At 37.6% G+C, this 25,584-nt stretch overlaps 1 protein-coding gene and 1 pseudogene across 5 annotated transcripts in view; both read right to left on the bottom strand.

Annotated features, from left to right (window-relative positions):
- The window catches only part of LOC124993408 (collagen alpha-4(VI) chain-like), a 129,881-nt gene that overhangs the window by 66,625 nt on the left and 37,672 nt on the right, over window positions 1-25,584 (bottom strand). For 4 of the 5 annotated variants that reach the window (XM_047565222.1, XM_047565221.1, XM_047565223.1 and 1 more), the window contains exons 10-14: window positions 12,892-13,226; window positions 11,466-11,544; window positions 9,237-9,382; window positions 8,989-9,081; window positions 4,819-4,872 (exon numbers count right to left, since the gene is read on the bottom strand). In XM_047565222.1, coding sequence (XP_047421178.1) covers window positions 4,819-4,872; window positions 8,989-9,081; window positions 9,237-9,382; window positions 11,466-11,544; window positions 12,892-13,226 — 707 coding nt within the window. Of the gene's footprint in view, window positions 1-4,818; window positions 4,873-8,988; window positions 9,082-9,236; window positions 9,383-11,465; window positions 11,545-12,891; window positions 13,227-23,971; window positions 24,526-25,584 lie in introns of all 5 variants that reach the window. The other variant, XM_047565219.1, reaches the window with a different exon arrangement.
- Window positions 5,993-8,447, bottom strand: LOC124992757 (short coiled-coil protein-like; annotated as a pseudogene).

A 25,584-nucleotide genomic window follows, 5' to 3' on the forward strand; every position in this document is an offset into this window, starting at 1 on the left:
GCCATTCAGAGCACAATGCAGAGAGAAATCATTCTCTTGGGAGAATGGCATTAAAAATAAAATGAGCCAAGGCCAACAAGACAAGGATGCTCTCTTTAACTACTTTTATTCAACATTGTCCTTGAAACTCTAGCAAGAGCAATTAGACAGAAGAAAGAATTTAAAGGATACAAATAGGAAAAGAAGAACTGACTATCACTATTTACCAGTGACATGATTCTATATTTAGAAGATCAAAAAAATTTCACCAAAAACATGCTAGAACTAATAAATGAATTCAGCAAAGTAACAGGATTCAAAATTAACATCCATAAATCAAATGCATTCCAATACATCAGTGATGAATCCAGTGAAAGAGAAATTAGGAAAACTAACTCATTCACAATAACCTCAAAAAATAAAATATTTGGGAATCAATCTAACAAAAGAGGTGAAAGACCTCTACAATCAAAACTACAGAGCACTAAAGAATGAAGACCTAAGAAGATGGAAAGATCTCCCATGCTCTTGGATAGGCAGAATTAACATTATCAAAATGACCATACTACCAAAAATGTTATACAGATTTAGTGGAATTGTCATTAATTTCTAATGACATTCTTCATAGAAACAGAAAAAGCAATCATGAAATCCATTTGGAAAAATAAGAGACCCAGAATAACCAAAGCAATTCTTAGCAAGAAAAATGAAGCAGGAAGCATCATAATACCAGACCTTAAATTATATTACAGAGCCATAGTATAAAAATGGCATGATACTGGCACCAAAACAGACGCATAGACCAATGGTACAGAAGACACAGAGACAAACCCATATAAATACAGCTATCTCACTCTAGACAAAGGTGCCAAAAACACACATTGGAAAAAAGATAACTTCTTCAACAAATGGTGCTGGGGACGCTGGAAATCCAGATGTAACAAAAAGAAATCTATCTTTCACCCTGCATAAAAATCAACACAAAGTAAATCAAAGGCTTAGGCACTAGAAAAGAGACCCTCTGTGCCTAATAAAAGAAAAAGTAGGCCCAAGTCTGCACCATGTCAGCTTAGGAAATGACTTTCTAAATGACTCCTAAAGTGCAAGAAGTAAAGTCAAGAATCAATAAATGGGAGTTTCTTCACATCAAAGGAAACAATTAATAATACAAAGAGAAAACATACAGAATGGGAGAAAGTCTTTACCACACATACCTCAGATAGAGCATTAATCTCCAGGATATATAAAGAACTCAAAAAACTTAACACCAAAAAAATAAATAACCCAATCAATAAATGGGCTAAGGAACTCAACAGACACTTCACAGAAGAAGAAATGTTCAACATCTCTAGCAATTAGAGAAATGCAAATCAAAACTACACTGAGATTCTATATCACTCCAGTCATAATGGTAATTATCAAGAATATAAATAACAATAAATGTTGGTGATGATGTGGGAGAAAAGGTACACTCATACATTGCTGGTGGGAAAGCAAATTGGTGCAACCACTATAGAAAGCAGTATGAAGATTCCTAAGAAAACTTGGAACAGAACCACCATTTGACCCAGTCATCCCACTCCTAGGTTTATATCCAAAGGACTTAAAATCAGCTACTACAATGATTCAGCCATATCAATGTTTATAGTAGCTCAATTCACATTAACTAAACTATGGAACCAACCTAGGTGTCCTTCAACAGATGAATGGACAAAGAAACTGTGGTATATATACACAATGGAATATTACTCAGCCTTAAAGAAGACTGAAATTATGACATTTGCCCGTAAATAGATGGAACTGGAGAATACTATGCTAAGCAAAATAAGCCAATCCCAAAGAACCAAAGGCCAAATGCTTTTTCTGATATGAAGATGTTAATTCACAATAAGGGGGTGGGGAGAATAGAGGTACTTTGGACTAGACAGAGGGGAGTGAAGAGAGGGGAGGGGGCAGAAAAGTAGGAAGGATAGAGAAATTATAATCCATTTGTGTATGATGTGTCAAAATGTATTCTACTGTCAGGTAGAACTAATTGAAAAAAAAATATATATATATATACATAAAGAAAATGAGACTGGCTAAAACTACTCTGTCATATACAATAGCCACAGCCACCATGGTCACTGAGCGTTCCCAGAAATGTGTCCAGTCTAAAGTGAGACATGATTCAAGTGCACAATACCAGACCTTAAAGACAACTTATGTTAAAAGTAAGCTATCTCATTAATTTTAGATTAATTACATGTTGGAATAATATTTTAGATACATTGGGTTTAACAAAATGATAATTAAAATTAACCGTTTCTTTTTACTTTAAAGCAGCGACTATAAAATTTTAAATTATGTATGTCCCATGCATTATATGTCTACCTCTATACTAAAGGCTCTTTATAAAATATCTTGGTTTTACAATGTTATGACAACAGAGAAGGGGTCAAAACTCATCTCCTAGGGACAGACAAGGCCTTATTAGTCCCATTTGTCTGAAATCAGAGTCACTGGTTCAAATGGGTTGAATAGCTTTAAGTAATTCTTCCAACTTAGGCCAAGCTCATTGAATCACCAACCCAGCAGAAAAAATAAAGTAATACCTAAAGGACATTTTAAATAATCATTAAAATGAGAATAAATATTTTTACCACTTCTAAACAAAATAGCAAAAAAAATCACACCTTCCATTTCTGCATGTATTTCTAATGTTAAAAACCTTACAGAAACTAAGGCTTTGCTTACTGAGGAAACAGAAGAGTTGAACAATTATCCCATAAACGTGATTTAAGAAGAGTATCACCTTGTGCAAGTCTCAGCAGCAACATTTCCCCTACCGCTGGTTTTCCAGGTTCAGAGGGTCCAAAGGTTTAGACATGCTGCCCAGGTGAGCAAGGAAACTCCGCATGCACATGTACCAGGGTCCACAAAGGATACTAAGAACTAAAGTGTTATTTTTCTTTTTCACTCTTACTCCTTCCCAAGTGTATGGCAGAGATTTTAAGAAGCCACATAGCAAGTGACATCACAGCAGACCAAATACGAAAACCAATATGCAAATCCAGCTTTCTTCTAATAAGCTAAATATGTCAAACACTGTCACTCTTCTCACTAATTTTTTTGTCAAATATAGTTATTTTTCACAAAAGAATGTGTCCATTATGCTAACATACTTGTGCCATTTTGAAGTAAGAAAATAAGTAAATAATTCAGAATTTTTCTCAGCCTTAAGTTCTAATGTGGTAAATATCAATTGATAGAAACCACAAGAATAAAAGCTCTTAGAGACCCTCAATAATTTTTAAGTGTGAGGATCAAGGTAAGGGGAAGTACAGCGATGTGGGTCAGACAGTATAGACCTTCAGTCATAAGCAAGCAAGTTATGAAGACCTAATATACATCACGGTGACTATAGTTAATAATACTGTATTCTATACTTGAAATTAAGAGGGTAGATCTTAAATATTCTCATTACTGGCAACAAAGGTAACTATGTGAGGTGGATGGAGGCATTAGCTAACTTGATTGTGGTAATCACTTCACAATACATAATACATCAAATCATCCCATTATACACTGTGAGTTGTACAGCTTCACTTGTCAGTTATATTTCAATAAATCTGCATAGGCAATAAGTGCAAAGATATCCTGAGACCAAAAAGTTTGAAAACCTACGGTATACCTACAAATCAGTTTTTAAATAGGCACCTGTGTCAAAGTGGTTTTCCATCATTGAAAATTAAGTGAAAACCATGGGATGTTTAAATCCTTCTGGTATTTAGATGATGGAATAAAAATCATCCCTCTACATTCCAGTCTCCAAACTCAGAATTTTCCCTATACCATACATTTTTTTTTTCTCCACCAATGAGCACATGATAGATAACTTTCCTTGTCCAAAACATTCCCATCAGTGTATCCAGGGTTACATGCCAACCATCAGTGGTCAGCTGCAATTCCACCACCTTCTTGGCCACCCAGGAAGGCATCAAAATGACCTTGTAATATGAATAGGCTTAGATTTACTTCAATTTATTTTGTTTAACCACTTATATGGATAGCTTAGTAATAATAACAAATTACCTACAATTTAGATCATTGATGAACAACTGCTCTTATATGTATATTGGACCACATTCCCAGACCAAATTCACTGAACAAAAAACGAAATAGTCACCCTTCATCATTAAATATGTTCCATAAACTACATCTTTAAAAACTCCTTGGCTGGGGCTGTAGCTCAGCAGCACAGGGCTTGCCTAGCATGTGTGAGACACTGGGTTCAATCCTTAGCACCACATAAAATAAATAAATAAAATAAAGGCATTGTGTCCATCTACAACTACAAAAAGAAAGTTTAAATGAATAAATAAATTTTTTAAAAAAGTAAAAACTCATAAGCCTGGCATTGGTTATAATAAACGGTAATTTTAGATATGTTAAACCTACTTAAATGACAGATGAGAAAAACTTTCATGACTTAAGTGCCAACTAAGTATTGCTAATATTTGACCCATTTTATCACATTTTTCCAAAGGAAAGAAATAAGATACATCAGACATAAAGGGAGGCTGGATTTGACCAGTGCATACTGTATGCATGTATTGAAATATCACACTGATCCTCACTAATATATACAATTAAAACATGTTAATCAAAAATAAAACGAGGGTTGGGGTTGTGGCTCAGTGGTAGAGCACTTGCCTAGCATGTGTGAGGCACTGGGTTCAATTCTCAGCAGCGCATACAAATAAATAAAATAAAGGTCCAATGACAACTAAATATTTTTTTAAATAAAATAAAAATAGCCTGACTTATAAAAAGAAAAAAAGAATATTCAGTACTTACATATTCACCTTCTTTACCAGGATGACCAGGCAGCCCAGCAAAACCCTTTTCTCCCTGAAAAAAGATTTTAAATTAAAATAAGTAAGTTGGACTCTAAGTTCTTCATTTCCCAAATTTAGGTGAAATAAAATCGTTAATAAAAATATCCTGGTTTTACTAAGTTGACATTTTATTGAGAATCTACTAGGTACTGGAAACCATATGCCAAGATATATAAAAAACAAATATTTTTGGCCTGTGTTCCAGGAAAAACAATACCTGTTTGTTTTAATATTTAGTAAATCAAACTATTATTATTTTTCCAAATTGCTTTTTTAAGCCATTCTATTCTGAAAATTCAAAGACCAGTTTCTAGTTAAAAGATTAAGGAAAACCATTACTGACCTTGTTTAAGCAAACATCAGTAAGTAACAATCATCTTACTTATAAGAAAAGGTTATTTATTTCTGAATGACTCAGCTGTTCAGTCTTTTTTTTTTTTTTTTTTTTTTACTTCTTTTCACATGCCTAAACACAAAGTCTGGCTTACCATTTTATAACCTAAAATGTTTATTTAGTCTAAAACTGGTCAATAAGATCTGCAAACTCTATTTTTTTTTCTGAAACGGTTTTTTACTAAACAGCAAAGCAGAACTGCAACACAGTTTTAAATATTTGTAAATTAGATCACAAAAGTGATGCAAAATGTTTGCAGTCTATTATATATTCATACAGCCAAAGCCATTCATCAGACCCTACACTAATCTATAAGGCTAATCCATGATTAAAAGTTGTCCAAATCCAATAACCATAAGCTATATTAGTGACTCCTTTTCCTATCATAACTTTTTTTATTATTTCTGATATTGATTCCCTTACCAAATGGAATCTTCAAACTAAATATTTTTAAATTATTAAAGAATGACTAAAACTCGGCAAACCAAGTAGTTCAATTTACAGATAATTCTGGGAAAACAAATGAGATAAAATACTGAGGTGAAGATTACCAATTATTATACATGAATAAATACATTTATTCATGGTTCTGACATTAATTTATCCTCTTAAGGAATTTAGCAAAAGTTGATCTACAAATAAACCTTGAGATGAAATTCTGTAATGGGTATCCCTAATATGTGGCTTACATAATGTAATTCAAACTAAATCTACTTTCATATATATTCCCCCAAAAGAGTTACTCGGCTAGAGATAACACAAATCTGGAGAAAAAAAATTTTTGGAGTTGGTTACTACTACTTACCTTTCTATCTTTCCTTAAGATTGTCTATATTTTAACACATGCCCGTGTCCAGAATGAACCTTTTCAGATACCAAGTGGGCTATTTTGTGCAAATGGACTTGATATATATACCTTTATTTTATTTATTTGTTTGTTTGTCTTTATGTGGTGCTGAGGATTGAACCCAGTGCCTTACATGTGCTAGGCAAGTGCTCCACCACTGAGCTACAATCCCAGTCCCGCAAACGGACATTTTTCAACCAAATCTTTCCAGTACGACAATTCAGTTTCACAGAAAAATCTTCACTTTTATAGCCTCAATCAACCGTCCTGTCTTGTTGGTAATTATCACAAATGGCAAGTCCTGGCTAAGAAAGCATCTTATTTTGGTTACATTTCAACTATTAAGAGTTCAGGTTACTCTAGAAAGTGATTTACTATTAAAATTACTATTTCAAATGTGAAATTCCCCTCCCCTTGGGGGAATGGAAACAGAGGAAGAGGCAAATGGAACAGAGACTTGAGATGGTGGAGAGGGTACACAAATCTGTAGGTTCAGTATGTGATTTAGGTCACTTTTTCACAATGTGGTGGTTGCTTTCTTGTATATCTTACTAAGCCTATAAAAAAGACAATGCTAAACCTATATATCAAAACAAATATTATCTTCACAAATATTCAATGAGGTCACAAAGATACTGTAACTTTTGGAATCTATTCAAGTTTCAAAGGGAAAAAAATCAACAGCAATTCTGAAAAAAAAAAAAAGAAGAAGAAGAAGGGAAATCAACCCCCTACTTTCTCTTGATTTTGTGTCAGTTGTTTGGAAAACACTAAAAGCAGACAGGAGGTTTTCTACATATTATTCAAGAACTTGGTTTTCAGATTTTCTTCCTTAACTGCATCTAGTCTTGCAGGGAGATCTTGAAGGTATGTGTGTGTTGGAGTTCTAACACTTGATTAATAATTTGTGGTTTTTTTCCTCCATTTCCACCTTATTTTCAGCAGCCACATCCAGAGCAGCATTCATCCTCTTGGGTAACAAACTTTTAGGCCTAGGATACAAAATTCTGGATGAACAGTCTTCCCTTTGAGGTGACAGGAGCAGGTGGGTTTGGGGGAAGCCCTTTTATGATCCACAAAGACATGAAAGTCAGTACAACAAACTGAGGCAGGACAGGCAGAAAGGAGACAAACAGCTGGGCACAGTGGCACACACCTGTAATCCCAGCAACTTGGGAGGCTGAGACAGGAGGATCTCAAGTTCAAAGCCAGCCTCAGCAATGGTGAGGCGCTAAGCAACTCAGTGAGACCCTGTCTATAAGTAAAACACAAAATAGGGCTGGGGATGTGGCTCAGTGGTTGAGTGCCCCTAGGTTTAATCCCCAGTACCACCCCCAAAAAAAGAAAACAGGGAAGGAAAGAGGGATTGTAATTTTAAATCTAAAAGTCCATGAATGCCCTCACCTTCACTCCCCAGGCCTGTTCTCCTCCAGTCCTCAATTCTTAGAAGGTTCAATAAGTCTTCAAGTACTATAAACTCAGCGATTTAGTCCCTACATACTTCATTATTTTAAAAGAAGCCTAGAGAGATAATGTTTTAAAACCATGACGTGGGTATAGTTCAAGAGTTATCCATTAACTAGATAACATCAACCTAAAGCTTCTGAGAAAAAATAAACAGGGACCTGCTCTGTGCTCCACAATCAAAGGAACTGAGCTCAGCAGGCCAAGGGCACCCCTGCATGCACTCATGTTCACCACTTACAAAGCTTTCTTTACAAGAGTCGCCCAGGACCCCCAAATCACATCTCACTGAAGCACCCACACTCCCTCTGCCTTTGAGGGCATACCCTGCTCTGCTATTTGCTTTCCTAAATAAATCTCTGCGCTTCTTTTGATGTGTCCCGAAATTCCTTTCTGCAGCCTAAGTCAAGAACCTTCCAGGACTGAACCCACGTCCCCTTTTCCCTTCTGGAAACCTTCCTGGGATCCCTATCCAGTGATACAACCACTGATCTCTAACAAACAGAAAGAACAGAGCGATCAAATTTCAAAACATTTCTGAGGCATGATCACTGAGTTGTCAAGAACACAGGTCAAGACGTTCCCAAACTTGATCTTCTGATTCTCAGATCTGATATTAAAGAACAGGGGTTGGGGAGCTAATGCTAAGACATAACCATAAATTATTTTTCAAAAGGTAGTTATACACTTTATACTGTACTAAATTAGCAAGATTGGCCTGCAAAGCCAGTAAGCTCATTCCAAGAAGTTCATGGAAAAACCTTCCAAAGAGAACCAACAAGTCTACTCAATCTTACACATGGATCTATGACTGTGCCCTCACCACAAAGCTATAGTCTCTGTGAGAAGGTACCTTGCCTGCCCCTAGATACCTGAGAACCATTTCCGATTATTTATTCCCCCTTACAAGTGTTGCATACATATTCTCCTATCAATTTGCACAGAATTAACGGAGGTGTAATTTAACTGCTACATGAAACCAGCAATCACATCTTCAAATATATAATCCTATTTAAAAAAATAATGTTAGATAAGTGGGGGAAAAGTTTTTACTACAATAAAAGACAGCAGCTGTTGGACAAGTAAAAATCTGGTACATAAGTGAAAATTTCTGTGCAGTGGTAGAATTTGTGAGACATTTGTCAGACATTAAAAAGGCAGCACAGTACGGCAGAAAAAATGGGAAACCTGGAGTCAGATAGACATATGGAGTTTAAACCTCATGACTGTGCAAGTTGGGGAAAGTGATGTCCCCTCTCTGAGCCTCAATTTCACATGTGTAAAATAACAGCAAACTTGAAAGTTTGTTAAGAGGACAAAATTAGGAAGAGTTTGTAAAATATGTAGTGTAGAACCCAGTGTATGGTGGATTCTAGACTGTCATCTCTCTCCCCTCCCCCATCCACACTCAAAAATATTCTTACCTTTCTCCCAGGAAACCCATTATCACCTCTGTACCCATCTTCTCCAAAACACTTGGCATAGGTATTGCAGCATGTTCTTTCCACAATTGTGTCCTGAAAAACAGAATCCATATCACGTATTATTTTTCCCATCCGCACTGACCTGTATCACATTATACACTCTATAGACAAAATCCCCTCAAGGTTTTTTCAAATTAACATAATTATTAGGACCTAGTGAAAGACGGTGTTTAAAAAATAGGACTTACAAGTTGCTTCAGTAAGATGCTTGGGAGGGATTGTAGAGTGATGCTCAGAGGCTGTCTATATGCAAATCCTCTGCCAAATTCTAGCTCCTGAAGCTCTTCTAATTTATACACACCTTCCATGGCAACGATTAGGAGCCCAGAGAATCCTTTGAAATATCAACAGGTGGAAGATTTATTTGCATGTCCTTTGAATGGTCTTTGTCTCAACCCCACATATTCATCTATCATTCCAGCATTTCCAAGTCTCGAATCTGCCATGTCTCAAACTGCATTTTTGTCAAGATCCAAACTAGTTTATGGCATTCTTCATGAAGAATTGTTCCAGTACCTTTCTCTCCCACCAACTGAAAGCTAGCCGTTAAATGGAACACGAAGCACATTCATAGCTTTCTCATATCCCCTACTTTTTCATTTCATAGATGCTTTTCTGCTTATTAAAATAGACTTATGGCTTACTCTTAGAAATCATTGTTATCATTGTTATTATTGTGACTCCTTATGCATATTCTGGTTTCCCCCCTTTCTTTTTTTTTTTTTGGAACCAAGGATTAAGCGCATGGGTGTTTAACCACTGGGTCACATCCCAGGCCCTTTTTTATATTTTATTTAGAGACAAGTTCCCACTGAGTTGACAAGTGTCTCACTAAGTTACTGAGACTGGCTTTGAACTCTCCATCCTCCTGCCTCAGGCTCCTAAGCCACTGGGATTATGGGTCCCCTTCTTAAGGGTACACAATGGGACCACACTTCTTTGGGAAAGTTATAAACTTTCAACGAAACTTAATTCCTTACCAGTAAAATATTTTGTTAGAAGTGGTCATGTGGCTTGCTCTTGCCAGTGAAAGAAGATTTAAGAGCAGTGTATAATTTGCCCCATTTCCTTCCCCTGCCGCAGTAATTACAAAAGTACCTGTTGGGATACAACCTCCTGCATTGGGAGTCCTTTAGTGATGAACAGGAAGCATGAAATGCATATGTTCTTATAACTTTGAGCTGAGATTGGGAGGTAGATTGTTTTTTCTTCTGCATAGCCTATTCTACCAATGTGACAAATTATCTGAATTTGTCCACACAACATACAGCAAATGGACAAGAATAATTTAGAAATTCAGCTAGAATTCACCATGTTTATTGAATATCAGAACAAATATTACTATTGATATTGTGCACATTTAATTCTCAGCAATACAAATCAACTTTTTACTATTATAAACAAGCTGCTGACAACCTTGTAGCTAAAAGTTATATACATAATCTTAATTATTCCTTAAAAATAAACTCTTGGCAATGGAATCGCTGACCTACCATGCAGACAAAGTTTACAGTCTCTTGTCACCTCCTTCCAAATCTCTTCCAGGAAAGTTGCAACAATTTAAACCTCCAGGGACAATCTACCAGGTAAATTCTGCTGGGAGCAAGTTATCCCAGAAAATATTCAGTACGTCATTAACCAATGGAAAAATTATCCCCAGCAGAATATGTTGAATATACTCTACCAAGGAAAAAGAATGAAGGGAACTTAAACAAGTCAGTGACTGAGTGCTCATCCTGGGTTTGCTTTAGAGCCTTATGACTCAAAAATGGGAACCGGCCGAACTTCTGTGCGCAGTTGAGCGAATTGTGCTGCACAAGACGTCCAGCAGAGGGAGCGAGCGTGCACCGAAATCCAGCCACTACGCCCTCATTCATGCCAGCAGCCCAAGAGCAGGCTTGCAACCACTTAGCGCACTGGGCACCTTCTAATTTCAAAAATATGCTATATAGACAAGCGCAGCAGCTCTTGGAGGTGGAAAGGGAGGAAGAAGTGGAAAGGGGAGAAGAAGTAGAGGGAATAACCGTGCAAAGAATAAGGTCGAGCTTTAGGCCGACTCCAGAGTTCAGGAAAAAGAGACATGGACTTCTAGGTAGGCTGAAATACGACACCGCACAATTGAAGTATTTTCCAAGCCCCAACGTAAGAAAGCAGATGCCAAGTTGGTAAAATGGTAGCTCTGTCTTAACCAGAGAGATCCCCGTGTCACGGATACTAGGAGCAAGAAGTGTCTCTCAGTCCTAACTATTCCCTGACTCCTGCAAACGGGGAAATTGGGGATCAGCTTCTGGGGACTGTCTCCATCCACCCTGACGAGCACACGGAAAGTTTCAGCTTCCAGCACCGTCTGGAGAGCTGCCGAGGGTCTGGGCCCGGTGGGAGGAGCCCGGCCCACGCAGGACAACGCAGGTGCTTACCTCTGCTGCGGAGCAGCTGCGAGACTGTCTTCAGTCTGTCTAAATCATCATCCAGTCCATCTGTAAATACTAAAAGGACCTGTTTATATGAGAGAGAGAGAGAGAGAGAGAGGAGAGAGAGAGAGAGAGAGAGAGAGAGAGAGAGAGAGAGAGAGAGAGAGAGAGAGAGAGAGAGAGAGAGAGAGAGAAAGCACAGAAGGGGATATGGAGGAGGGAAAGAGGGGGGAAAGGGGAAAATGGATGCTATAAATTGCACATTTCTTAAAAATGAGACTGAACCTTTCTCACTGTGCTTCACTTTTCACCTCTTCGTTACTTTATTACACTGTCACTTCTGTCACCCAGGGGAAGTTGCCAACTTAACCTGTGCACTTAAAAATGCTTTCCAAAACTCGGCCAAGTGATGCACACCTATAAACCCAGCAACTTGGTAGGCTGAGGTAAGAGGATCACAATTTCAAGGCCAGACTCAGCAATTTAGCGACACCCAGTCCTAAATTTTTAAAACCCAGTTGGAGATATAGCTCTGTAGTTCAGGGTAAAGCACCCCTGGGTTAAATCCCAAGTATTAAATTTTTTAAAAAAATTCCAAAAATTGTCTTATATCTGTCTTTATCAATGCAAAAAAAAAATGTTAACAGATATTTGAGAGAGAATGGGTACAGAGAAAAGGGAGGCAGACAAAATGAAGGATGAGGGGTGGGTTTTTTTGTCATGATTTTAATGCAAGGTATTGTTATTTTTGTTGTTTTTAATGCATTTTCCACACTTAAAATGTGTTACCTTTATTCATACAAAATTCTAGTTTAAAAAATAAATTATATTTGTCAAGAAATCCATTGGATGCATCAGCTATGAAAATCTTAAATGTAAGTTACAAAACTCAGGAATGTCACTTAATAATAAATGGCATGTGAAATCTTTTGATTTCTGAGGACTTTTGGAGTATATAGTTTGGTGCAACCAGAAGAGAGGAAGGGGCCTGAGGGGTGGGCTACATGAGAGAGCTATTAGCTGTCATTAAAGACAGTCCAAAGTGCTGACTAGAAAAACAGTAGGCCAACCCTAAATAGTAACAAGCTACCATAAGAAACAAAGGGGGTCTTAAAACATACTTCAAATTGTGTTTGGAATGAGTTTATCCCAAAGAAAAATCTGGATCACTAAACGGTGGGTAATTTGAGGGCAGAGACTTTATTCTTTCATCCCTATAGGCATTTTTCAGCACAGAGCCTCTAGTGCTTAATAAATATTTACTGATTGAATGAAAATATATCTCTCGTTGATTCTTAGAAGATAAGAGTATGGTTTTCTTTTTTGTAGACTCTCCAATAAAAAAACAGTTCAGTTGACATGGGCTACAAAAAGGCTTTCCCATTGTCACTTGCCTAATGGTGCCGTAGCATGGGTTCTCAGCAGGCATTACCTTTACTTTTGCAGAAGAAAGGTGGATCACATTATCTCCCAGGGATTGCAAAAAGTCTACATCCATATGGCTGTTCTTGGCAGCCTGATGAGCCAAGAACTTCTGGATGATCTCATCACTGTATTTCTCAAAGCCTGAGTCAAAGATAAGCTGTCCATTTGAGCCAGGAAGCAAGTAGCGGAACCTCAGGTTGATCTGACCAGGAGTACCACAGCTGATGTTAGAAAGCAAAGTCAACTGTTGCATCAACTCTGGCAGTAACTCTTGAAGCTTCTGATGAACTTGCTTTGCAGGAGTTGAAATATCAATTCCTACAGACAAATCCATGCTGCACCCTTTGAAGATGAAAAGGAAATAAAATTAGTCATCTACAGTTGCAGACCTTACCATTCAAGTTGGCCCTAAAAGAAGCACCCATGAATGATGTACACTGTGTACAACCAGAGAAATAAAAAGTTGTGCTCCATTTGTGTACAGTGAATCGAAATGCATTCTGCTGTTGTGTATAACTAAATAGAACAAATTTTTTTTAAAAAGAAGTATAAGCTAAAGAATGGTGGATGTTTAAGTCTGGGACTGTTGGTTACACAGTGAAAGCTAATTGACACAATACATACTGCTTCATACCTTTGTCTCTGCAAATCCTATATCCTCTTGCCTGAAGTATCTTTTCTCATTCTCTGCCCTGATCTGGTTGACTTATGCAAGTCCTTCAAGTGGAAGTGCCTTCAGGTGCCTTTCCCACTCTCCCCAATGCACTCTCCGATTCTTGTCCCCATCTCCTCAAATTAAGTTATGAAATGCCCCCACATGTTCATTGTCATTTTAGTTGACCTTCTCCCCAACTGAACAAGTTCCTTAAGGGTAGGTGCTATGTCATCTTATTTTCCCATTGCCTAACCCAGATGCTCATTAAATGTTTGACAAGTGAGTGCAGAAGAGGCTATAAATGAACCTTGTGTCTCTTTCAGCATTATTTGTAACTACTTCTTTCTCCACTGGAAGTTTTCCTCCTCATCTACCATGCACACATGCACCTTTTTGGGAGGTGTGGGAACATCTTAGAAAAGGTCAAAACTGAATATTATCCTCAGCTTTCTGCTTCTTCTGCCTGAAAATTGTTAAACCCTCTTGGGGACGCTTCACCTAGAGTTTGAAGACACCCTGATATTTCAAGTTAAACCTACACTCACAGGTGTATAATGAGGCCACCCACAAAATGCCACTGAAAATGCAAAAGTTAATTGTCACAGCTGGGTTAGTATCTAGATGAATGAGTTCAAACATAAACTATCAACAATTAAAGAGCCACTTGTGAACAAAAAGCATAACTTAGGACTAAGCAAAGCAAGAAGGTCATGCTATCTTAAACCTTCACATATTGGAATATTTGACTCAATAAAAGCAAAACTCCAGATTTGGGGGAGACCCTTCAGCAGTGAAAAATGACATGAACAAAATATTTTAAAGTTTCCCAAGGACCTGAGATCCAGGGCCAAGCCATGAATTTTTAATTCCCTAAACATCATACTAGCTGGTCAGATATGTTCCCAGAATTGCCAGGACAGAAAATGCATTCCTCTCCTCCTTTCATATAAAACAGCTTGGTTTTAATTTGTTTTTTTTAAATCTCTAGTTCAAATTCATGAGAAAGAACTTTCACAGATGCAAATCCCATTTCTATATTAGACTTATTTTCAGAAAGAAAAAAGAATTTTCTTTTATCATAATGGTATATTATTCTGACATTTTCTAATTTACATTTTTCCCTAGAAGATTTTCAGCAGGCTTTATTCTGTAATTGACAAATGCAAGGAACAATTTTCTTTCCCTATTAATGGAGAAGGTCGAACCTTGGCAGATAATCTGTAAGGTCTTTTTCAGCTTTGTGATTCCAGAATTCTCTAATTAATTCTGTTCCAGCTATTATTAAAGTGTCTAGCCAATTTCATCCAAAAAGTTGAATGTAAATCTTAATTTACTGCATGGTGCAAAACAAACTAAAAAGAAATGCAAGAATCCTGTATCTCTTCTCTCCAGGATAATGCCAACTTGTTTATAAAAAAATAAAAAATAAAAAATAGGACTGTCAGGCACCTATCATCCACCATTTGTCTGCCTCTCGCCTGTCCATTGCCTGCCTTACACCTATCCATCACCTAACGCACAAGGTTCACCTCCCGATCATCCCACAACAGCAAACTGATTGCCAACCGCCAATGGAGCACCAGCTGCCTGCTGTTGCCTGGAAGGTCACTGTTACAGTACCTGCAGGATCCCTCAGTCCGATCGATCACTCCCTGCCTCTGGGGCCCTCACATCGACTGACTGCTCCCTGCCTCCAGGACCCCCAGACCAACTGACCGCGCCCTATCACCAGGACCCCAGACCAACTGATTGCACCCGGCCTCCAGGATCCCGCAACCACACCAAACACACCCGACCTCCAGGACCTCCTGCTGACCACGGCCACACCCTGAGCTCAGCTCCCCTTTTGCCAACACATTTTGAAGCCAGAGCGGCCATCTTGGATAATCCTGGAAGCCGGAGCTCCGATCTTTAGGTGGGGCAAATCCCATCCTGAGACACCTGCTGGAGACTTGAAGCTCATTGTCAGGTACCTGTCCTGCATCAGGCTACTGAACTCTGGGAGGTTTCATTACTATATGACTGTTATACTGTAGATTTTCTTTTTTCTCCTTATTGAAAAAATTTGTTTTTATTTCTTTACTTTTCTTGCTCTCTTTTCCTTTTGTTTGTCTGTTCCCTCAGAGTCTCTTTCTCCCTTTTTTGCATGCTAACATCCAATTTCTTTTGATTACACTGTCATCCTTTCTATTATCTAGAACTTCTGTATATTCTTTTCTTATCCCATTAACAGCCACATTCTACATCCCTCTGCATCCTCTTTGTCCTCCATTTGAAACTGCAGAGTTTATTGCAAATCTGTTTGTTTTAATGAAGATAATATTTGAACTCATTCTGTTTATTATGACAATTTTGTTATTGTCCTCATAGGGGCTATTTGGTCTAGGATACCATAGTGTCTGAATTGGGCACTGCTAATATTGATCTCCCCTTAAAGAAAGGGTTTTGGAAAGCTATAGGGCCACTATAAGCCTATAGGGGGGAATCTGCAATACCCCAGATCTTCACTGCTAGAGGGGAAGATACATGAACAACATGAAAAAACAAGGGAAGAAAATGATCCAAACAAATCTAGATTCTATATTAATAGAATCAAATGACAGTATGTAAGAAATGTCAGAAAAGGACTTCAGATTATACATGATTAAGATGATTCACAAAGCAAAGGATGAGATAGGAGAACAAATGCAGGCAATGAATGATAATACCAATAAGCTGAAAGAGCAACTGCAGGAAGCAAAAGATCATTTCAACAAAGAGATAGAAATTCTCAAAAAAAAAAAAAAAAAAAAAAAAAAAAACGGAAATCCTTGAAATGAAGGAAACAATAAACCAAATAAAAAACTCAATGGAAAGCATCACCAAAAGACTAGACCACTTGGAAGACAGAACCTCAGACAATGAACACAAAATATTTAATCTGGAAAATAAAGTTGGCAAACAGAATATCATAAGAAATCATGAACAGAATCTCCAAGAACTATGGGACATCATGAAAAGACCAAATTTAAGAATTATTGGAATTGAGGAAGGCACAGAGATACAAACCAAAGGAATGAACAACCTATTCAATGAAATAATATCAGAAAATTTCCCAAACCTGAAAAATGAAATGGAAAATCAAATACAAGAGGCTTACAGAACACCAAATGCACAAAATCACAACAGATCCATACCAAGGCACATTATAATGAAAATGCCTAACATTCAAAATAAAGATAGGATTTTGAAGGCCGCCAGAGAAAAGCATCAGATTACATATAGGGGGAGACCAATACTGATAGCAGCCGACTTCTCAACCCAGACTCTAAAAGCTAGAAGGGCCTGGACCAACATATTTCAAACTGTGAAAGAACATGGTTGCCAACCAAGAATCCTATACCCAGCAAAACTAACCTTCAGATTTGAAGATGAAATAAAATGCTTCCATGATAAACAAAAGTTAAAAAATTTACAAATAGAAAGCCTGCACTACAGAATGTTCTCAACAAAATATTCCATGAGGAGGAAATGAAAAACAACAATGTAAGTCAGCAAAGGGAAGAACTACCTTAGAGAAAAACCACTCAAAGGAGAAACCAAGCCAACTTAAAAACCAAAAATAAGCCAAATGACTGGGAATACAAATCATATCTCAATAATAACTCTGAACGTTAATGGCCTAAACTCATCAATCAAAAGATATAGACTGACAGAATGGATTAAAAAGAAAGACCCAACAATATGCTGCCTGCAAGAGACTCATCTCATAGAAAAAGACATCCACAGACTAAAGGTGAAAGAATGGGAAAAAACCTACCACGCACATGGACTCAGTAAAAAAGTGGGGGTTTCCATCCTTATATAAGATAAAGTGCACTCCAAGCCAAAGTTAGTCAGAAGGGATAAAGAAGGACATTCATACTGCTCAAGGGAACCATAAATCAGGAAGACATAATGGTAGTAAATATTTATGCCCCAAACAATGGTGCATCCCTGTACATCAAACAAATCCTTCTCAATTTCAGGAATCACATAGACCACAACACAATAATTCTGGGTGACTTTAATCCACCACTATCACCACTAGATAGATTTTCCAAACAAAAATCAACCAAAGAAACCATAGAACTCAATAACACAATCAATAACCTAGACTTAATAGACATATATAGAATATTCCATCCATCAACGAGCGGATTCACTTTCTTCTCAGCAGCACATGGAATCTTCTCGAAAATAGACCATATGTTATGCCACAAAGCAGCCCTTAGGAAATGCAAAAAAATAAAGATACTGCCTTGTGTTCTATCAGATCATAATGAACTGAGAATAGAAATCAATGACAAAATAAAAAACAGAAATTACTCCAACACCTGGAGACTAAATAATATGCTATTGAATGAAACATGGATAACAGAAAACATCAGGGAGGAGATAAAAACAAATTCTTAGAGGTCAATGAGAACAATAATACAACATATCAAAATCTCTGGGACACTATGAAAGTGGTACTAAGAAGAAAATTCATTGCATGGAGCGCATTCCAGAAAAGAATGAAAAGTCAACAACTAAATGACCTAACATTACATCTCAAAGTCCTAGAAAAAGAAGAACAGAATAACAGCAAAAGTAGTAGAAGACAGGAAATAATTAAAATCAGAGCTGAAATCAATGAATTGAAACAAAAGAAACTATTCAAAAAATTGACAAAACAAAAAATTGGTTCTTTGAGAAAGTAAACAAAATGGACAAACCCTTAGCCACACTAACAAAGAGAAGGAGAGAGAAGACGCAAATTACTAAAATTCATGATGAAAAAGGAAATATCATGACAGACACCACTGAGATACAGAACATAATGAGAAGCTACTTTGAAAATCTGTATTCCAACAAAATAGAAACTACCGAAGACATTGACAAATTTCTAGAGACATATGCTCCTCCCAAACTGAACCAGGAGGACATACACAATTTAAACAGATCGATATCAAGCAATGAAATAGAAGAAGCCATTAAAAATCTACCATCCAAGAAAAGCCCAGAACCAGACGGATTCTCAGTCGAGTTCTACAACACCTTCAAAGAAGAACTCATTCCAATACTTCTCAAAGTATTCCAGGAAATAGAAAAGGAGGGTACCCTACCAAACTCATTCTATGAAGCTAATATCACCCTCATACCCAAACCAGGAAAAGACACATCAAGGAAAGAAAATTTTAGACCAATATCCTTGATGAATATAGATGCAAAGATCCTTAACAAAATATTGGCAAACCGTATCCAAAAACATATTAAGAAAATTGTGCACCACGATCAAGTGGGGTTCATCCCTGGAATGCAAAGATGGTTTAACATCTGTAAATCAATAAACGTAATCCATCATGTCAATAGACTTAAGGATAAGAATCATACGGTTATTTCAATTGACGCAGAAAAAGCGTTCGACAAAATACAACACCCCTTCATGCTCAAAACACTAGAAAAATAGGGATAGTAGGAACATACCTGAACATTGTAAAGGCTATTTATGCTAAGCCCATGGCCAACATCATTCTTAATGGAGAAAAACTGAAACCATTCCCTTTAAAAATGGGAACAAGACAGGGATGTCCTCTTTCACCACTTATATTTAACATTGTCCTTGAAACTCTAACCAGAACAATTAGACAGGCTACAGAAATTAAAGGGATACGAATAGGAAAAGAGGAACTCAAGCTGTCATTATTTGCTGATGACATGATTCTATATTTAGAGGACCCAAAAATCTCCTCCAGAAAACTTCTAGACCTCATCAATGAATTCAGCAAAATAGCAGGCTATAAAATCAACACACATAAATCTAAAGCATTTTTATATGCCAGCGACAAAACATCTGAAAGGGAAATGAGGAAAACAACTCCATCTGCAATAGCCTCAAAAAAAAAAAATAAAATACTAGGGAATCAATCTAACCAAAGAAGTAAACGATCTCTACAATGAAAACTACAAAACATTGAAGAAAGAAATTAAGGAAGACCTTAGAAGATGGAAAGACCTCCCATGTTCTTGGATAGGCAGAATTAATATTGTCAAAATGGCCATACTACCAAAAGTGCTATACAGATTCAATGCAATTCCAATTAAAATCCCAATGACGTACCTTACAGAAATAGAGCAAGCAATCATGAAATTCATCTGGAAGATTAAGAAACCCAGAATAGCTAAAGTAATCCTTAGCAGGAAGAATGAAACAGAGGTATCGCAATACCAGAACTTCAACTATACTACAAAGCAATAGTAACAAAACGGCATGGTATTGGCACCAAAATAGACAGGTAGATCAATGGTACAGAATAGAGGACACAGAAACAAACCCAAAGAAATACAATTTTCTAATACTAGACAAAGGTGCCAAAAATATGCAATGGAGAAAAGATAGCCTCTTCAACAAATGGTGCTGGGTAAACTGGAAATCCATATGCAACAGAATGAAACTAAATCCCTATCTCTCACCCTGCACAAAAATCAACTCACAATGGATCAAGGACCTTAAAATCAGACCAGAGACCCTGCATCTTATAGAAGAAAAAGTAGGCCCAAATCTTCAACTTGTTGGCTTAGGATCAGACTTCCTTAACAGGACTCCCATAGCACAAGAAATAAAAGCAAGAATCAATAACTGGGATAGATTCAAACTAAATAGCTTTCTCTCAGCAAAGGAAACTATCAGCAATGCGAAGAGAGAGCCTACAGAGTGGGAGAATATCTTTGCCACTCATACTTCAGATAGAGCACCAATTTCCAGAATATATAAAGAACTCAAAAAAACTCTACACCAAGAATACAAATAACCCAATCAACAAATGGGCTAAGGATATGAACAGATGCTTCACAGAAGAAGATCTACAAGCAATCAACAAACATATGAAAAATGTTCACCATCTTTAGTAATAAGAGAAATGCAAATCAAAACTACACTAAGATTCCATCTCACCCCAATTAGAATGGTGATTATCAAGAATACAAGCAACAATAGGTGTTGGAGAGGATGTGAGGAAAAAGGTACACTCATACCTTGCTGGTGGGGCTGCAAATTAGTGCAGCCACTCTGGAAAGCAGTGTGGAGATTCCTTAGAAAACTTGGAATGGACCTACCATTTGACCCAGCTATCCCACTCCTCGGCCTATACCCAAAGGACTTAAAATCAGCATACTACAGAGATACAGCCACATCAATGTTCATAGCTGCTCAATTCACAATAACCAGACTGTGGAACCAACCTAGATGTCCTTCAATTGATGAATGGATAAAGAAACTGTGATATATATATATATATATATATATATATATATATATATATATATATAATGGAATATTACTCAGCTATGAAGAATAATAAAATTATGGCATTTGCAGGCAAATGGATGAAATTGGAGAATATCATGCTAAGTGAGATAAGCCAATCTCAAAAATCCAAAGGCGAATCATCTCACTGATAAGCGGATGATGACACATAATGGGGGGTGGGAGGGGGGCAAGAATGGAGGAAGGAGGGACTGTATAGAGGGAAAAGAGGGGTGGGAGGGGTTGGAGGGGAAGGAAAAAATGACAGAATGAATCAAAAATCATTACCCTATGTAAATGTATGATTATGCAAATGGTATGCTGTTACTCCATGTACAAACAGAAACAACATGTATCCCATTTGTTTACAATAAAAATAAATTTTTTAAAAAACTACCAAAAAAAAAATAGGACCTTGGTTCCTGAAGAATCTGTACTACTTAACGCAGGATATCCCACAATCCATGCTTATTTTGAAAATAATTATACACATGCATTCCTTTCAAATGATTTCCAAATTCACCTCACCTATGGCAAAGAAATTATCTTCTTTAGACAGTGTAAGCAAAGATACTTATTTAATGTTTTATAAAATTGAACTTCAAAGGTCTGATAGGATGCAGGGATCTAATCCTAGTATTCCAAAATTAAGCCTCCACCTCCAAAATAAACCCTGGCCCATTTGGGGACCCAGCTTCTCATTAAAAGTCTCCCTATGCATACATAATGATTAGTGCTTGGGGTTTTGACATCAAACTACTGGAGAATCCAAACCCTACCTCCAGTACTTTCCAATTGTGTTTCTTTTCTCTCTCTCTCTCTCTCTCTCTCTCTCTCTCTCTCTCTCTCTCTCTGCCTTATTTTTCTCCTCTGGAAGTTGGGCATAATAATAATGTCATAAGCTTCATGTGGAGTTGATGGGAATATTATATGGGAATATAAGATTCTTGTATACCATCCAACATGTTAGAAACCGTGCGGTGCACACAGTGGAAGAGCCACATAAGAATCTCAACTGTGCCCCGCTGGAGACAGCCCTGCCTTGAGATCTCCAGTTATATGGAATGATGTGTTATTGCTTAAGTTGAATCTTCTATAGGTAAAAAACATCCTAATTGATGTGCTTAGTTATTTGTAGGCAAAAACATCCTAATTGATAAGGATTTTTTTCAATACTTGTGCGGTATCAAGGAAGACAGAGGATGAGAAAGTGCTTCATAAATGTCAAAAGTCCATGTTCTGCCTCCAGGTTGAAGGCTGCAGGACCTTGTCAAGAGACACCTAAGTGAAAGTATGGAGGTAAGCCATATTCCCTCTCCTTTTTTCAACATAGAATATTTAACAAAAACTTCCAATTAATAGTGTATATATATTTGGAGACAAAATAACAAAATGATCTATATCTTTTGTGGGAATGCTGGGCTTCCTAGGATCCATATACTTTGTTCTACATGATTCTGTTCTCTACCTTATTTCACAATGCTATGCTATATTATACCATCCTGTGACACTCTGTGCTATACCACTTGCTAACCTATGCTTTGTGAAGCTTCACTACACTACTTTATATGTCTCACCCTCCTGAAATTGCAGTCTGAGAACGCACCTGGGAGCCTGTTAGAAATGCAGAATCAAAATCTGCACTTTAACAAGATATCTAGGTGACTCAAAAACACCTAGAATAAACACCTAGAAAAAAGTTTGAAAGACCCTGTTATCCTCTGCTGTACTTTACTGTACCGAAAGGTGCCAGAGTGCAATATTTAGCATACAAACTCTAAAACCAGACTGCCTGTACTTCAAACCTCAGTTCTGCTATTAACTTGGGCCAAATAAACCAATTTATCTATGCCTTGAGTTCCTTTCCGTTTTTTAAAACACTATCTATGTTGTCATAGAGCTATATAAAGATTAAATGTTTTATGATATAAAAGCCCTTGAAGCAGACACACACACACACACACACACACACACACACACACACACATACTATTTAAAGGCTAGCTGTTCTGAGAATATGGTGGCTTGCTGTAAAACCTCACCCCATGTGGGTATAAACTGGAGCAGGTTTCCTTACAAACATTCTCTAGCTCTGTCATCCCTGGGAAAGAAGAGCAGAAGAGTAGACCCAGGCTGTCAAGAGGAGAAACACCTGTCTCTAGTCATTGTGGTTTTAGGAAAAAATCTTGAGGAGGGGGAAACTGGATTGAAAGTGGGCCATGATGGCAGTCCTGTAATCCCAGCTACTCGGGAGGCTGGGGCAGGAGAACCACAAGTTCTAGGTCAGCCTCAGACACTTAGCAAAGACCCTGTCACAAAATAAAAAATAAAAGGCTGCAGATGTAGCTCAGTGGTAGAGCACAGTGGATTCCATCCCCAATACCACTAAAAAGGAGGAGAGGGATTAAAGATGACCTTGGCCATACTAAAGTAGATTGGCAACAAAGCAGAGGGACCCTTGTGCGGAACCTCATGGCAAAAGACAGTGTTTCCTCATCCCCCTTATTATGTATAACTCATATGCATTGATTTTGAAAAACTATGTTCAAACACACACCAAAAAAAGACTGCATTTTTCTATTTCATAAGAGAGACTGCCTAAATTATATTGTTCTCTGCTTCTAATTCCCTGCTGCCTAACCCTTTGGAGGGTTGTGTTCACACATGCCAGTCTGGCTTTACGTCTGCTCGAAAGAATAAAGGGAAGAGTTGTGAGGAATCGTGGAGACAGAGTTCAGCCTGTCAAGACCACAGTGATTGGCTTGGGGATGTGGCTCAGTGGTGGAGTGTCTCCCTGGGGTGCAAGAAGCCCTGGGTTGGATCCCTACCACCACAAATAAAGATATATAACAGTGCTTCCTACTTCATGTTGGCACCTGTAAGTAAATAAGTAGAAAAAAAAAATTGGAGTGGAAAAAAAAAAAAGACCAGAGTGGTGACAGCCATGAGAATAATTAAAATAATCCCCAAGAGATGGTGAACCGCAGTGTCAAGTGCCCAGATCCTAAAAAGTCATTTCCCTCCCCTCCCAGTCCACCTGGAATGACCAGTGTTTTATATTAAGATCCAGCTGGGTCCCTGACACCTATGACGACTTGTGAATCTAATAATTGCTCCATCACTCACCTTGTGGATTGCAGACTTTATAAAGAATATTCTTCTCCAGGTTCTGCAGGGATTCAAATTTTTCTTCATAGTATATGTTGTCCTTATCATTAGTAATCTCCAAAAGATTGGAACTTTTAGCTTCTCCCACCCCAATGGCAAAAATAATTATGTTTCGGTCCCTGAGAGCCTTAGCTGGTATGGCTACATTATCCTGGGACACCCCATCGGTGATCACAATCAAATATTGAAGAACACTGGGTCTCCCTCCTCTTGAACTGTCAAAGAAAGGCAGAGTGAAGTTCAAGGCTTTCCCTGTGCGGGTGCCGCTGTTCATTTGCTGGACAGCCAAGATGGCTCTGCGAATGTCCACCTTTGAGGAATATTGGTTGAGCCTGAATTCTTCCTGAGGGGTTGAGCTGAACTGCAAAAGGCCAATCTGAATTTCATCAGCACTGATATTGGATTGGTTCACCATCCTCTCCATGAATTCCTTCATCTTTTTGAAGTCTTTTGGGGAGATGGATTCTGAACCATCTATCAGGAAGATTATGTCAGCTTTCCTATTCTTACAGGTTAGGAGGAAAAGGAGCAGAATAGAATATTCATTCAGAGTCTGAAACCAATTAATTACAAGTTTTCAGGGATAGTCTAGGATGGTATATATACAACATGAAAAGATTTTCAAAGGGAATGGAAGAGGAAGTCAATAAAATAAAATTTCTGTAACTCAGCACAGACCAGTATCAAAATAAGAAACAGCCTTTTGAAATGAGGAAAACAACTCCATTTGCAATAGCCTCAAAAAAAATAAATTACCTGGGAATCAATCTAACCAAAGAGGTAAAAGATCTCTACAATGAAAACTACAAAACATTGAAGAAAGAAATTAAGGAAGACCTTAGAAGATGGAAAGATCTCCCAGGTTCTTAGATAGGCAGAATTAATATTGTCAAAATGGCCATACTACCAAAAGTGCTATAAAGATTCAATGCACTTCCAATTAAAATCCCAGTGACGTACCTTACAGAAATAGAGCAAGCAATCATTAAATTCATCTGGAAGAATAAGAAACCCAGAATAGCTAAAGTAATCCTTAGCAGGAAGAATGAAACAGAGGTATCGCAATACCAGAACTTCAACTATACTACAAAGCAATAGTAACAAAAACAGCATGGTATTGGCACCAAAATAGACAGGTAGATCAATGGTACAGAATAGAGGACACAGAAACAAACCCAAAGAAATACAATTTTCTAATACTAGACAAAGGTGCCAAAAATATGCAATGGAGAAAAGATAGCCTCTTCAACAAATGGTGCTGGGTAAACTGGAAATCCATATGCAACAGAATGAAACTAAATCCCTATCTCTCACCCTGCACAAAAATCAACTCACAATGGATCAAGGACCTTAAAATCAGACCAGAGACCCTGCATCTTATAGAAGAAAAAGTAGGTCGAAATCTTCAACTTGTTGGCTTAGGATCAGACTTCCTTAACAGGACTCCCATAGCACAAGAAATAAAAGCAAGAATCAATAACTGGGATAGATTCAAACTAAATAGCTTTCTCTCAGCAAAGGAAACTATCAGCAATGCGAAGAGAGAGCCTACAGAGTGGGAGAATATCTTT

The sequence above is a fragment of the Sciurus carolinensis genome, chromosome 9, assembly GCF_902686445.1.
Source record: "Sciurus carolinensis chromosome 9, mSciCar1.2, whole genome shotgun sequence".
In the NCBI taxonomy this organism is placed as follows: domain Eukaryota; kingdom Metazoa; phylum Chordata; class Mammalia; order Rodentia; family Sciuridae; genus Sciurus; species Sciurus carolinensis.